Raw genomic sequence first — 16,642 nt, 5'->3', positions numbered from 1 at the left:
CAGACAGAAGGCAAAGATATCCTACATCACTGGATACAGTTTAGAGTTCGCCAAACTATGCTTTAAATTTTCTATACAAGCTTGGCAATGTTTGGGGAAAATTACAGTAACATTACCAGCATCAAGTTCAAGATTAGTGTTTAAGCCTAAACCCCACACTCCATAATTGACTTCCCGCAAATAAGACACTCAGGATTTCTCTTAAAACCCCTACTGAAGTTTTTTATTTTTGTTTTAATCATTGCTGAATCTACACCAAGTTACACAAACTTCCTAATAGAGAAATGTCTGTGACAGACAGAATTAATAAGCCACTTTCTGAGTAGATGAATTTTAAAATGTAGATGATGGTTCTATAACCTTAGTTTGGGTTGCCAATGCAAATGAGTCAGAGGATTTGCTTCAGACACTGAGTTAATTGTGTAACTCTACAGTGAAAAATGCCATTGGAGAATACTTGCTGACCTCACAGTCCAAAAAAACCATTTAAAAGATGTGGAAACCAGATGTTTCAGTCACATTTCAGCCTCTGCTCTGAGAACTTACCCTGAGCAGCCTTAATAGGCTATTACATCTCTGCAGCTGAGATATGATCATCTTAACTTACTTATTTGTCCTGCTGTGGGAAGAAGTTCACGGATGGGGATTCAAGAATGGAATTTTTCATAACTCCATATGGCTTGGTAAGAAACTTCACTCATGAGCTGCTTTTTGGGGATGTTACTTCTTTGAATTGATGGAGAAGTGAATTGAAGCAAGAAAGTTTTTTGTTCTGTTTTAAGGCTGATGTTTTCAAAGAAAATGTTGAAGAAAAACAGCTATTGGAATGCATGTGTCTTTAAAAAAAACTGTTCTTGCCTTCTAAAATTAAAAAAAATAGCTTTTTTTTTTTAATAAAGCGAACTAGTCACTAGAAAATGGAAGTTAATATTTATATTCCATATGAGAAAATGTATTTTCAAAGCAGATGCGATGGTATTTGGTAGCGAAGGTTTGGCAAAATAAAAACACCATATTTTGTTTTTGTTTCAATGAGTTTGCATTCAGATTTTGTAGGAGGTAATTATAACAGAAATGTAAAAGGTAAGTTGGAATATACAATGATTTTATAATCATTTGCCTGTGTACTCTGACCTGTAATGTATATCTTGCTTTTTCCAAACATCTTTTGACTAGTTTGATGCAAAGCCATCTTATAATACAAAATAAATGAGAAAACCTTGTATTTCTGACTGGAGTCTCACCACTTTGACTCCTTTTGTTTGAGAGCTATCCATATAAATACTTTTCTACCCCTTTTGTTAGAACAGGAAAGTTTCTTTTGCTGTTTTCTTTTGTTAAATGTAAAGAATGACATGTGCTTAACGTGAATATAAACAATAGACCAAAAAAGACCAAATAGAGAAAACCCAAAATACCCTTTATAGTACTCTAAACAATGTTTTCTCATGACACAAATTAATATTGCTTTATGTTCATGACTGTGTTTGATAGTGAAAAAATGTTTAATTACTCAAGAAGAAAACTGACAGATTCTTACATAAAATAAAGAAATACAGAGAGAGCAAAATTAACCTAGGTCTTTTTCTAATGCTTGGTAAGCAGCACATGGTTGTGGAATATTTTCCCTTTCAGTGTGTTTCTCTCTGGTAATAACTGCAGCCATGTGGATTTCATTAAAAAGCTTGATTTGCAATGCACACAGCCTTGCCCCCTCTTTTTTCAGCTTGAGCCAGTGAACTAGTTTCATGCAGAAGAGGGCAATCCATTTGGCCAAAATGGGGTCTGGGACTTTCTCGAGGAGTGAACAAGGCTCTTTGTTTATTTTCCTTGCACATTAGCAACCTTAGAAAATATACACACTTTTGTTAGAAATGGAAAAAACTGCCATAAAGCTAAAGACTTAAATCCACATACATAAACCTTGAAACACTGTCAAACTAACGATCAAGCCATTTGGCACTGTTGTTGTTTTTTTTAAGTGATGCTGTATATTACAAAAATGTGAACATAGACAATAGAAGTTCTGTCCTGGAGGTAAAGAGAAGCACACCCAAATGTTAATAGTATGCTGCGAATCTAAGGCTCGGGGTAATTGCACATTGCTTCAATCTGGGACAAATTATTGACCACTCAGCCTAACACAAATTGTTTACAGTTGGTTAGGTCAATATGGTATTAAATACTATTTAGAGAAGGAAGAGAGCCGGATAGGAAGGCAGGAATCTGTTAGCAGCTATCGCGAACAAGGCGCTTCAAACTTGGTCTCCGTTCCACTAGTAGTAAAATGAGAAGGTCAAAGTATGGGACCTCTAAGTTTCATTTTTAACTCTGGTGTCTTCCAGTTCCAGTTCCAGACCCCAATAGTAATTACTATTCCTCAAATAGTAATTTTTGTAATATAAAGATAAGACACATTAACTAATTTACATAGATGATGAAAATCAAAACTGCACAGATAAGCAATTGTTTTCAGCCATTGTATTGAATCTAAAAAAGAAGGACAAGTAACACTACCATGAGCTCCTACTAGGATCCAGAAGTTATGCTTTTGGGTTTTAATGATTTCTTTATTCCCAGAATAGCCAACATTATTTCCATCTGATAGAAGAAGACACTGAGGTGTAGGCAGTAATTGGTACAAGGTTACACAACTCATCCAGTGAAGAACCAGGAGGAGAGAGTGGAGCCCACATGCTACTGTAGCCCATGCTAACAGAAAAAAAAGTAGTGGTGAAATACTCAGTTTTAATGAATGACTAGGGACTCTAAAAATGAATAAATTATTATTCCTTCTGAAAGGTAAAACTTTTAAAATTAGGTACAAAGGACCATCTTCGTAATTTGAAATTCTGAATTGAGCAATGCTTTCAAACAAATGTGTGCTTAAAATTATCAAATAGGTACCGGAGTTCTCAACCACTCATAAGGCAAAATAATAGGAAGTTTGTCACTCTTTCAGGAAAAATGTAGAATATTAACATTATTTATTTTATTTTTTTTTAAAGATTTTATTTATTTATTTGACAGAGAGAGATCACAAGTAGGCAGAGAGGCAGGCAGAGAGAGAGAGAGGAGGAAGCAGGCTCCCTGCTGAGCAGAGAGCCCGATGTGGGACTCGATCCCAGGACCCTGAGATCATGACCTGAGCCGAAGGCAGCGGCTTAACCACTGAGCCACCCAGGCACCCCTTAACATTATTTAATTAATTTAAAATGATAGCATAGACTTTTCTACCATTTAAGTTACCAACCATCTCATGGCTAGACGAGTTCTAGTTACAAAAATTTAAGAAAAATTACTGGGAGGAAAACTTAAAATTATTTTTCAAAAACTGCTCTGTTAATTAATTTTTTCACTATGAATGTCAGATTTTGATTAGGGAGTAAAAGACAAGGAAATCTTAGTTTGAGAAACATTTGCGCACATTAAAATAATTCCTACTAATAAAGATCTTGTAGTCTGTATTGTCAGGGAATAGGTACAATTTTAAACATTTTTGTTAATCTCTAATATGATCCATAAGTAAATTCAACATGTCTCCCTTCTCTACTAAAAGCTTTAGTACTCTTATACTGCAAAATAAAAGTACTTCTATTGCTCACTAGTGTCCAAGTTGCCCTGGGAAGTGGACTTGACCCACAGCGCTTAGCAGACCTCATGGTATGTTCTCAAAATAACCAAATTGGAAAGCAGCAGAACTTGACTTAATGAGGTTTTACCAATATGAAGGACTCTTGGGCAGTAGGAGACTTTCAAACAGGAAGATAACGTTGATGTTCCTTGTGTTCCCTGACCTATGAGCATCAGATTGACTAAGGTCTTCAGTGCATAAGTGATGGGATGTTACCATACAACGTGTAAGAACAGGATCCCTTGCAGTCCAGAGAAACAGGGCAGGTGGCAAGCAGCATCTCCTATTGAACTGTGGGGGTGTCAGTTTTAGCCTGGGGAGGAGAGCGAGCACTACTACTGGACTCATGTCTTGCTGAATGCCAAGGAATATGTGGTCTCATTGGAAATGATCTTAATGGTAGCTGATTGTACAGGTTAGGGTACAAAGACTTGACCATGATCTGAAGGTCTACACAGAACGATGAGAGCTAATGTTATGATTATTGTCCTGGAAAAATTATCGCATTGTTTCTATGGCAAAATGCACTCCAAACTCAAAACAATTTAAACAGTGATCTACTGGAAGACAATTCGCTTATGACTTACTCCCTAAAATATGCTGGGAACAACATGCTGGTAGTTCGGTGTACCCAATTTCTTCTCTGCTGTGTTTGAATCTTTCCCCCGCCCTTAACGCAGTCCCTATTTTCTTTGGATTCTTTAAACCTTTCCTCAGTTTTTGATTTGTTTACTAAATTCTCAATCACAGTGCATTAGTCATTTCCCTCAAATGGATATTTTGGATTACTTTTCTCCATCATTGTGAGCCTACATAATGGATCAATTTTCATTGGTTTCTTTTGCCTTCACTTCCGCTCCCTCCCAGCATTGTTTACCTTTCCAAGTTTTTATTTGGCTTAAAAGAAAGCCCAAAAAAGTCGAAACTTTGTCACCTTTTGATAGTGTGGAAATACAAAGTTGCCTTACAGGTTTCTTTCAGGCCATCAGTTCAGGACACATAATTTAGCCTCAAGTTTCTCCTATGTCCCCTAAAATTCCCCTAAAATTCCCTTCATTCATATTTTTTTTCAAAGCTTTCTAACAATGAAAACCTAGCCACCCGAGGCCACTGACCCGGGAAACTCTTTGGCAGGAACAATAGCTGATGCAATCTTCTAGATGAGGCCACAAAATTTCCCTTGTTCCACAAGACTGGATCACAGCATACTTACAACATTATGTGAATTCACAGAACAAGCAGCAGGTGTGTACCACAGAGAAGCGCGGGCTGGCAAGTACAAGCTCACCTACGCAGAAGCCAAGGCGGTGTGCGAATATGAAGGCGGCCGACTCGCCACCTACAAGCAAGTGGAGGCAGCCAGAAAAATTGGTAACTAATTTGACAATGATTTTTCTTCTTTTTCACCTTTGGGGGGAAAAAACCCCTCTACCCTTTCTATAACCCCTTCATAAGATTTCTCTCTCAATCCTTCCAATGTTTCTCTAAGCCCCTATGACACGTCTACGCTCTGGCTTCTCCATCTTCTCTGCCTAGAGCCAGTGGAAAGGTCTTAGTGCTAGCAACTTATTTGGGGTCACAACCCACTGTGAGCTAATATAATAGAAGTAAAAAAGCAAAGACATCGCTATCTCAACATCATTTCAATTCCTCATTAATTTTAATGCCACTTCTATTCATTTTTCATACTTTTCTATCTTTTCTTAACTTCTGAGTATGGGTTTCCTTAGCTGTTAAATGTTATTATGTTGAGTTTTATAAAGAAATTTTCCTCATAGAAGAAATACTGAATTTAGTGGCTTTTTTTTTTCAAAATGTGTTTTTTAAAAGATTTATTTATTTATTTGAGAGAGAGAGAAAGAATGTGCACATGCTCGAGTGCACGGGAAGGTGAGGAAGGGGCAGAAGATGGAGAGAGAGGGCGAGGGCAAGAGAGTATTCCAAGAAGACTCCACTCTGAGCACAGAGACCCAGGCAGGTCACCATCTCACAACCCTGAGATCACAACTCCAACTGAAACCAAGAGTCAAACACTTAACCAACGGTCCCACCCAAGTACCCCTGTTTCTCAATTTCTTTAAGTTAAGTGGGAGAATGCATTCATACTTTAGGATCAAAAGGAAAATAAGCAGCTTGTAAGATGGTAGGAAAAAGAAACTGAGATCATGTCAGGAGACCTGGTGCAAACAAAGTGATTAACTAGTGCTGGTGCCTTCTTTTTTTTTTTTTAAAGATTTTATTTATTTGACAGACAGTAGGCAGAGACCACAAGTAGGCAGAGAGGCAGGCAGAGAGAGGAGGAAGCAGACTCCCTGCTGAGCAGACAGCCGGATGCAGGTCTTGATCCCAGGACCCTGAGATCATGACCTGAGCTGAAGGCAGAGGCTTTAACCACTGAGCCACCCAGGTGCCTGTGCTAGAGCCTTCTTTAAAAAAAAAAAAAAAAAAAGCACCATGACCATCTCTCATGGTGGTTTTACAGGAGAATCCAAAGCCACCCCCATTCAGAACTCTCTTCTCCATTGAAGAAACCCCTTTGTTGATTAAAAAAAAAAAAAGACAGTAGCAAAGCTTATGTTACTATTAAATATTACTCAGGATAAAAATAAAACCATTCTCTAAAAATCCCTAAATTCTTCCCAGCATATTGTTCAGTCTAGACCCACAGGTCTGTGCATGACACAGTACCTGAAACCATGCGTACAAAGACCAAGGCCATTACTGGCTGTCCTGGACCTTCAGTAAAACCGCTCTTGGACGGCAATGGGAAATACTTAGACAGGCTCTGAAGTTGGGCAAGGAACACAGGGCTGAGGCTTTGTTCAAAATTTATGAATATATTTATCCTTATTCAAATTTCTTAAAATATTAGCAAATTTTAATTGATCCTGAAATAGAAACTACTTAAATTATCATTTGAAAAAAAATTGTTTTCCAGGATCAATGGTAATTTCAGAAATTATTTCATGGCACTTGATAGGTCATTTGTGAAAAGAAGCCAGCTGTGAACTTGGATTTTTCATATTCATGGTATTATGATTTCCAGTCCATCTGCCTCTTTTTTATTCAAGTAGGACGTCATTTTCTAGCAAAAGTTGGATGTTACATTTTATATGTTTTCAAACTTTATTCTTTTAAGAAAAATGTTTTTCAAAAAAATGAAAAGAAGAGAAAGAAAATAGTTTCTCTCCTTATACTTACCTGGCTTTGGGCAGTTGAGAAGGGGCTACCTTTGATAAGATGACCCTCACTCAGCTGAGGGGGTTTACCAGTTAGCCCATAGTCCTTTCCTTCTCTTGCAGGATTTCATGTCTGTGCTGCTGGGTGGATGGCCAAGGGCAGAGTTGGATACCCCATTGTGAAACCAGGGCCCAACTGTGGATTTGGAAAAACTGGGATTATTGATTACGGAATCCGTCTTAATAGGAGTGAAAGATGGGATGCCTATTGCTACAACCCACAAGGTTTGTTACAAATAATAATTTTATACTTTGCCAAAAACAGTTACATGTTACTAAGAGGTTAGTAAATATAAATGGCTCCTTTCCCAGAGATAAACCAACTTGGTGATGAGAATTCTTTTTTTTATTATTAAAGATTTTATTTATTTATTTGACAGACATAGATCACAAGTAGGCAGAGAGGCAGGCAGAGAGAACAAGGAGGAAGCAGGCTCCCCGCTGAGCAGAGAGCCTGATGTAGGGCTTGATCCCAGGACCCTGAGATCATGACCTGAGCTGAAGGCAGAGGCTTTAACCCACTGAGCCTCCCAGGTGCCCCGGTGACGATAATTCTTAATAACAACAACCATTCCCGGAGTCGTTACGCTGGGCCAGACCCTGCCCGCTGCTCCTCTTCCACGCTGTCCGTATTCACGATGATTCTGCAAGAAGCTATTGTTATACCCATTTTAGAAATCAGGACATTGAAAGTCGAAGAGCTTAATAACTTGCCAAAATCAAACATCCAATAGGCAGGATCTCAAATTCAGGTTTTTTCTATGCCACATCTTTTTCTATTCCCGACCACAAAGACGAAAAAAAAAAAAAAAAAAAAGAAGTGGGTTATAAACTTGTCACAGTTAATTAGCTAAAACAACAAAGTGATACTACCAAATGTTAACTGTTCAAAATTTCCCCTTCGATAGAATGGGGGAAGAAAGAGACAAAATAAACTCTTCCCCTGATATTCCTGTGCATAAATTCTTAAACTTCCAAACTGAGCAACTCTCACTCTGTGGTTTTCACAATTACATGCTGGATATACTAGTTAGTTATTTTTATATAGTATATTTTTATTCATATTTTCCCATGATTGATTGTAGCTAGGAAAACTTTAAAGAGAAAATTAATTCAACATAACTACTATAAAGAGCTATTTTTTGTTCATGTTTTTGGAGAAAAAATAGATTGTTCTTTTTTGGCTGCATTTCCCCCAGCATGATACTATGAAGAATTATAATATGTTCCCAAGTCTGCCTAATGTTTATGATCACAAGCATCCTCAGGTGTTGTCCTGTTCCAATCTGCCTTATAAGAAAGTCCCTATAGTGAAGATACAGTGAATTATAGTGAAATTCTAGCATGTTACTATAGAATTTATTATTCAATGATATTAATCATTAGAGAATAGTTTCTCATGTTTTTAACTAAGCTTTATCTCAAAATAATGTGTATTCTACATAGAAAAGAATTTTTCCCAGAGCCATCAAGTATTCCCACTTAAAACAAAATATGAATAAATATGTATAGTGCATTTATATAGGGCTATAATTTTCAAATCATTTTCACATACTTAAACCTTGTATTATATTTAATTCTATATTTAGTTATTGTTAATAGTTCGTATATCTTCTTTTCTTCCCTCTTCCTTCCTTTATCATTGGTATATTTACACAAGCAACTTTCTTTTGACTCTAAAGAGACACTTCTATTTCCAAGTATGTTCTCTGATTCTTCTTTTGCTTGATAAGGTTTAGGATCTCTGAGCATCTATTCAATCATTTCCATAGGGGAAATTTATCTCTAGGGCAAATAAAGAAGTGCTAATAGAAAGATTCTTACAGTATTTCCTTGCCTTTTTATAAGGATGCCACCTTAACTTACAAATTTTTATAAATTCCTTTTGTCTCTCATCGAGGCAGAATCCTTTTTACTCTGGGAATATTTGTACAGAATCTTGGGAGACTTCTTCTTACTCTGGTCTCAGCTTACTTTTGGATTCAGTGACATGCTGATTTTTTAGGATGTGGTGAACCTGAAGGGGACTGGGGACCACCTGAACTAGTACTGGCGGAGGAACAGTTCAATGAAAAATAATTGTAATGAAGAAATCATAATGGTATCATAAAAATAAACCAATGGCTATCAATTGCTCAATAAAATATAGAGCTGAATAGCTAAATAGACAATCAAATTGGTCAATATTTGAACTGTTTCCTAATCTAATGGTATAGACAACAAAGATAGGATGGCATAGGACAGAGCAAATCACTCCAAAAACTGGCATTGCACATGCTATGTACACATACAAACTGCCACGTAATATTGAATAAGACAATAAGAACAGCTTATTTTATTTATTTTTAAGATTTTATTTATTTATTTGACAGAGAGAGATCATAAGTAGGCAGAGAGGCAGGCAGAGAGAGAGGAGGAAGCAGGCTCCCGGCCGAGCAGAGAGCCCAACACGGGACTCGATCCCAGGACCCTGAGATCACGACCCGAGCCGAAGGCAACGGCTCAACCCACTGAGCCACCCAGGCGCCCTGAGAACAGCTTACATTTTATATAACACCCTGAAGTTATCTTCCATGTTACTATCCTTAGAATAATGTTGTGAAGTAGGTAATAGGAGAGGCATGGTTATATTTAATTTACCAGGGAAGAAACTGAAGTATTGAGGGGTACAGAGATCAGACTAGATTCCTTGACCTTCTTTTGTCACTTTCCCTAAGATCCTGTTTGGCCCTGGGGGAGATAAGCTTCCTTACCTTCTATGATATTAAGAATTCTAACACTTTTTTTTTAAAGGATCTTTTTCAAAGGATAATATTCTTGGAAAAAGCCTCTGATTGAAAAATGTCTTGGAATGCTACCCACAGTCACCACCACTATTCACATTATTTTGAGTTTCCAGATGGTAGATACTTATTTGATCCAAAATCAAAATTAACCGGGGGTTTTCCATACCTTTCATTCCGGGTCACCCAGTAAAATCATGGGTTCGGCAGAGGTTGTTTGATTGTTCTCATCCCAGGCTATAAGGCATGGCAGAAATCTGTAAAATAACAAATGACTTGAAAAAACAAACATGAATACCTCTGTCAAATCCTCAAATATTAGGATTAAGGTGTTAGTTTAAAACCAGTGAAAGGAGTATAAAATGATAATAAATTATTCCTTCTAACTGGATTAGAGTGACTTTCAAGGTCTCTTGTGACTCTGAAATTCTATAATGATTTTCCATACAGAATTTATTGGACTCATTATTCTAAAAAGTCCTTGAAGACACAGTATTGATACCACAGGACAAAATCGCAGCCATCTTGATTGAGCTGTTGATAATGGCGTATACATATTCATCAAAATACATGAACATATACATCTGAGACTTATACATTCTTTAAAAAAAAGATTTTATTTTTAAGTAATCTCTACAGCCAACATGGGGCTTGAACCCACAACCCCAAGATCAAGATTTGCATGCTCCCCGAGCCCTGAGGCTTGTGCATTCTAAGCTGAAAAGACAAAATACAAAAAAAGTACAAGAACACAATTATTTAAATTGCAATTTTTTTCTTGTCACTTTTCCTGTCATTTTATACAAATTCAGTGTATATTCATTTGAAAGAATTTACCAATGAATAATGAAAATATTCATTTATTCTTTAGCTGTAAGTATGTGTATTTAATATTTTATTAAAAGCACTAAGAAGTGCATATCAGTTTAAAATACGGATAATATTTTTTCTAATGCTTTCTTTCTTTCCTTTTCTGTTTTTTGTTTGTTTGTTTGTTTTATCCATTTTAGCAAAGGAGTGTGGTGGTGTTTTTACAGATCCAAAGCGAATTTTTAAATCTCCAGGCTTCCCAAATGAGTACGATGATAACCAAATCTGTTACTGGCACATTAGACTCAAGTATGGTCAACGTATTCACCTGAGCTTTTTGGACTTTGACCTTGAAGATGACCCAGCTTGCTTGGCTGACTATGTTGAAATATATGACAGTTATGATGATGTCCATGGTTTTGTTGGAAGGTACGTGTTTCCCCATATAAAGAGTAAAAAATACCTTCAATATCTTGTTTGATGTTTCTTTAATTTTCTTCAATGTTCCCCACAGTTATTGATTCTCTAGTATTTTTACTCCCTGGCAACACCATATCCTTTTTTAGCAAAGATTTTTCTTAGTATGTGAAGCCAGTCAGCTGCTGCATGTTCTTGTAATTAGTGTTCTTGTAATTAAAATAGTGACAGCTGCCTTTTGATTACTATTAAGTTGTAAGCATTAAATAGTCTATTTAAAAAGACTTCAGGGCTGGGGCGCCTGGGTGGCTCAGTGGGTTAAAGCCTCTGCCTTCAGCTCAGGTCATGATCTCGTGGTCCTGAGATCACCACACCAGGCTCTCTGCTCAGCGGGGAACCTGCTTCCCCCTCTCTCTCTGTCTGCCTCTCTGCTTACTTGTGATATCTCTCTCTGTCAAATAAATAAATAAAATCTAAAAAAAAAAAAAGGAAGGAACGAATAAGCAAAGTATAGCCCCTTCTCTCACAAAATCTACCTAATCATACAGTGGGAACTCTTCTTTAAAATAGCTTTCTTTGACATAAAAAACAAGTGCTCCTTTCCTCAATATTTTTCCCTTGGGTTTTCAACATCCTGGGACACAACATTCTGTGTTGCCATTCTGAATCTTCAATATAATTTAAACTTTGAATGTCTCACAAAATATTACAAATCAAAGCATATTAATTATGTGTTTTATTTTTTTAGCCCCAAACTTAATAACGTGTATCTGAGACTATCCAGTATCAACAGACTATCAGTTATCAATTTTCCATTATCCATGACAGTAATTTAATAAAAGAAAATGGGGGGCGCCTGGGTGGCTCAGTGGGTTAAGCCGCTGCCTTCGGCTCAGGTCATGATCTCAGGGTCCTGGGATCGAGTCCCGCGTTGGGCTCTCTGCTCAGCAGGGAGCCTGCTTCCTTCTCTCTCTCTCTCTGCCTGCCTCTCAGTGTACTTGTAATTTCTCTCTGTCAAATAAATAAATAAAATCTTTAAAAAAAAAAAAAAAATAAAAATAAAAGAAAATGGTAATGATTAAAATTATTAAAATAATTTAAAATGACAAATTAAAATAATTTAATTATTAAAATAATTAAAAACTAAAATAATTATTAAAATAATTAAAAATTTTTAGTTTGTTGTGACTTTGAAATGCGTAACTTAAACACCAAGAAAAAGATACACATTTCTTGCATACAGGAGTAACAACTTTTGGAGGGAAATTTGTTTTGTTTTGTTTTATTCTGCTTTTTGGCTGACAGATTACTGCTATAGATGAAGCAGGGTTGGAGAAATTAAGAGCAAAACATTTGTTGAAAGAACGAACATCCTACCTTGAGACTCAAGATGATATTTTCATTCTAAACCTAGCTTCACAAATCAATTACAGCCCTAGATAAAATCATATACTGTTTTTTTAAAAGGTTTTCCATAGACTAATTTGTCACTTATCGGATTATGTGATAAATTCTTCCCTTTTATGTAATGTACAAGGAAGTTCCTTTCAAGTCGATTCAGATAAAAACCAGTCCCTCCCTCTTGTAAGGTCCAACATAATTTTCCACATTCAAATCAGTCTACTCTAGAATTCGAATTAGTAATACCATCAGCCATACACGTATTCCTCTTTAACCATGAAGAAACTTTATAGGATTAATCGGAATCAAATTTAAAATTTTTCCAGAGAGATTAATATTTTCTACTACACAAATAATTTTGCAAGTAAACACAGTAGAAATGTCACATGTCCTTTTTTCAGAATCTCGTTTATATTCTCAGGTTATTTGAAACAACAAACTTTGTTTTAATCCTTCTTCTCCCTTACAAATTCAAGTTAAAAAAAAAATAAAAAGTTTTGGGCACCTGGGTGGCTCAGTGGGTTAAAGTCTCTGCCTTCGGCTCAGGTCATGATCCCAGGGTCCTGGAATCGAGTCCCACATCAGGCTCTCTGCCCAGCGGGGAGCCTGCTTCCTCCTCTCTCTCTGCCTGCCTCTCTGCCTACTTGTGATCTCTGTCTGTCAAATAAATAAATAAAATCTTTTAAAAAAATAAAAAGTTTTAAATAATAGGAAAACGAGACATTACTTAGGAAAAATAAAGCACTTTAATTACAGGTCAGAGCCACTTAATAGCCGTGTAATATTCTTCTGTGTAACTTCTCTTTTTTGAAAATTTCCTTTCAGATACTGTGGAGATGAACTTCCAGAAGACATCGTTAGCACAGGTAATGGCTCTAAATTGAGACGTAGGACTATGATTTGTTTTTCCATAGTGTCACTGAAAGTGAAGAACCCAGTAGTCATTACTATTAACTTTTTAAAGTTAAGAGAACCATTGGGTGAGACGTAGCTTGCCAGTTTGCAAAATGTAGTGTTCATACTTAGAACTTAATGCCAACCCCTTATACCAAAAATGCGTAGACTCATCAGGTGAAGGAATGCAGTTTGAGATGGTCTTGAGTCTGCAAATCCCTGAATTTTGCTTTCCATAAAATGTGGAAATAAAAGACCAAAGTTTTTTTTTATCAATAAAGGATTGAGAGGTATTTTCAGAAGTATTAACGTTGTTAAAAATATCTTCTGTCACTGAAAAAATGTTACATCACACTTAACTGCATTTTTATCTTTGGACAGCATTCCCTACAGTGTTGTGAAGAGCAGTTCTATGAAACATTTTTAATAGGTGTTGCATGAGAAAAGAACATTAAGGTCAAGGGAACTGGGGAAACATTGGTTTAAACTATGTTAAACAGGTCTCTTTATTGGAAGATGTCAGAGAGCTTTTAATATGCTAATTATGCATAGTAAATCTCAAAAGGCTAGCTAGGGTTGGCAAAGTGTTCCAAATCTTTTTAATTCCTGCCAATTACTTTTGTGACTTTGTCACATGCAATGTACCTCAAGCAATGAGTTTGTAGTAGTATATATGTATATCCAGAAGAAATGCCTCTGCCATTGCCCCATACTGCTATTTTCTGGCTAAGAACCTTCACTTTCCTAGGTGTTTTTGTTGATTTCTTCTTATTTCCATCCCTAGCACTAGTAGTTGGCATTCTGACTTGCTCTTTTTTTCCTCCAAGTCATAAAGTTATCACAGTGTTTCTGCAACTAAAAACAACAAAATAACACAGAACTGTAATTTCTAAGTAGTCCTGAGCTCAGATAAGACTAGCTAAATTACTCCCACACCCTAGCCTGAAGGCACGAAATTCTCATGAAATTCTCATTTATGCGTCAGTATTACAAGAAATAAAACTTCTTATTCAATCCTGGAATGATTAGTGCTTAAAAATTATTCATTCATTCTCTGTTACAATCTCCCTGGTAAGGGCAGCCCATTAAACTGTTTATCTCATTCTTTTCTTGAGAACGTACTTTACATTAACAGAAAGTTAAGAGTACATAGGAGCCATCCATAGGAGTTACTTAGGAGATAAGAATCCCATTTTTAAAAAAAAGAAAGAAAGAAACAGAGAATCAAAGCCTGAAACTTCACATTTTTTTCTTGTTTTGTCTAAAACAGAAAAAAACTTAACTGCTAGCATAATCAAAACAGTGTTGTTTTTTTTTAACACTACTGCAAGAAAAAAAAAAAAACCCACACCATTTATTATTCAAAGAGAAACAAATCAACACACAGAACAGAACACAATTAAACAAAACAGCCAAAGATTTAGCAAAAAAGCAAGAGGAGGAAATTGATATCAAGGAATAGAAAAAGATTTAAAATACATTTGAAGTATAAATTTAACCAGTCAAGTATAATGCTGTTAACATTTTGGTCTAGTTTTCGTCTTAAATATGTGCTTACTCACCCCAGGATATTTATATTAAAAAACAAGATCAGAAAATGAATGAACTAAAAACTACCCAGAAACTATACCACTTTAATAAATGGTATATAAAGTATATAAAGGAAGAATATCACCACTCTCCCCATCTCTGCCCACCCAAGAAAGGCATTGGATGATTCAGGTGTTTCCCTGTATTTTATAAACATGGTATACACAGATATCATGGACATATTTCCAAGTCAGCATACAGTATGTAGATCATTCAAATTTGTTTGTTTTTTTTTAATTTCATTTATTTATTTGACAGAGAGAGAGAGAGAGAAAGAACAAGTAGGCAGAGAGGCAGGCAGAGAGAGGAGGAAGCAAGCTTCCTGCTGAGCAGAGAGCCCAATGCGGGCCCAATCCCAGGACTTTGAGACCATGACCCGAGCCGAAGGCAGAGGCTCAACCCACTGAGCCACCCAGGCCCCCCTCAAATTCGTTTTAACGACTGCCTACTAGGTCCCTATATGAATGTACCATAATTTATTATGTACCAATATTTAACATCCTAAAGATGATTGTTTCTGATTTTCTTTTCTTGTACTATTCAACATTTCACTGGAGATTTTTTTTTTTAAGATTTTATTTATTTATTTGACAGAGAGTGATACAGCCAGAGAGGGAACACAAGCAGGGGAGGGAGAGAGGGAGAAGCAGGATCCTGCCAAGCAGGGAGCTCCATGCCGGGCTCCATCCCAGGACCCTGGGATCATGACCTGAGCTGAAGGCAGTCGCTTAACCTACTGGTCCACCCACGTGTCCCTGGTTCATGAATTTTTATATTCTCTTCTAAGAATGATGAGTCTCTAGACTGCCAGCCAAATCAAAGCAGAGTAACATCTTTGTTCTTTTGCACTCCCCCTCCTCCCCAGGAAATGTCATGACCTTGAAGTTTCTCAGTGATGCTTCAGTGACTGCAGGAGGTTTCCAAATCAAGTATGTTGCAGTGGATCCGCTATCCAAATCCAGTCAAGGAAAAAACACAAGTACTACTTCTACCGGAAATAAAAACATCTTAGCTGGAAGATTTAGCCATTTATAAAACAACAAAAAAGGACACTCACTGTTTACATTTGTATCTTTTGGAACCCCTCTGATCTCACTTTAATATTATTATTAATAGCATTTATTTATTTTCTAAATGTGAAAGGCAATCCCTGATAATTTTGGGAAAATTGGAAAATATAGAAAAAATCTCTCATAATCCCACTGCATGAAAATAACAACAAACATTAACACTTACATATTTTTCCTTTAGTTATTTTTCAATTTGTGGTATATGTATATATGTATCTATATGTATTTGTACTTGAAATTTTGGAATCTGGCTCCATGTACAGTTTTATATGAGTTTTTTTAACTTTGAATTTTATGGCTTAAGCATTTTCTGGATCATTAAGTATTCTGCAAAAACATAATTTTGAACAGCTGTAAAATATTCCATGGTATAATTCTTCCATACTTTATTTAAGCCTGTCTCTACTGTGGAAATTTAAAGTTGCTTTCAAAAATATTGCTGCAATAAATGTCCTTGAATATACATATTTGTACAGCTCTCTAATTATTTGGGATAGGGTCCTTGAAGTAGAATTACTGGCTCAGATATTAATTAAAACAGAATTTTCTTAGGGCCCCTGGCTGGCACAGTCAGTAGAACATGCAACCTTCATCTTGGCATCATGAGTTCAAGCACCACGTTGGGGGGAGGCGGAATTTACTTTAAAAAATAATAAAATAGGGGCACCTGGGTGGCTCAGGTGACCTTTGCCTTCATCTCAGGTCATGATCTCAGGGTCCTGGAATCGAGCCCTGCATCGGGCTCTCTGCTCAGCAGGATGCCTGCTTCCCCTTCTCTCTCTGCCTGCCTCTCTGCCTACCTGT

The 16,642-nt window shown here is 36.5% G+C and overlaps 1 protein-coding gene across 1 annotated transcript; it reads left to right on the top strand.

Annotated features, from left to right (window-relative positions):
* Positions 1–509: 509 nt before the first annotated feature.
* TNFAIP6 (TNF alpha induced protein 6) lies at positions 510–16,318 on the top strand. Its single transcript, XM_004743832.3, has 6 exons — positions 510–683; positions 4,868–5,005; positions 6,937–7,098; positions 10,667–10,895; positions 13,110–13,150; positions 15,634–16,318. Exons 1-6 carry the CDS (start codon positions 590–592, stop codon positions 15,801–15,803), a joined length of 834 nt encoding a protein of 277 aa, XP_004743889.1. The 5' UTR covers positions 510–589; the 3' UTR covers positions 15,804–16,318.
* The last annotated feature ends 324 nt before the right edge of the window (positions 16,319–16,642 follow it).

Source organism: Mustela putorius, unplaced genomic scaffold (genome assembly GCF_011764305.1).
Source record: "Mustela putorius furo isolate JIRA1106 unplaced genomic scaffold, ASM1176430v1.1 tig00003869_pilon_pilon_pilon, whole genome shotgun sequence".
Taxonomy (NCBI): Eukaryota; Metazoa; Chordata; class Mammalia; order Carnivora; family Mustelidae; genus Mustela; species Mustela putorius.
The sequence above is the reverse complement of the archived record's forward strand: the minus strand, read 5'-3'. Positions and strand labels throughout refer to the sequence as shown.

What these genes read in the sequence shown, in the direction of transcription:
- TNFAIP6 (XM_004743832.3), top strand. Translation starts at nt 590, where the DNA reads ATGATCATCTTAACTTACTTATTTGTCCTGCTGTGGGAAGAAGTTCAC. An exon ending in TCATAACTCCATATGGCTTG is followed by an intron (nt 684 to 4,867) that starts GTAAGAAACTTC and finishes GTGAATTCACAG; the next exon opens with AACAAGCAGCAGGTGTGTAC. An exon ending in GGAGGCAGCCAGAAAAATTG is followed by an intron (nt 5,006 to 6,936) that starts GTAACTAATTTG and finishes CTTCTCTTGCAG; the next exon opens with GATTTCATGTCTGTGCTGCT.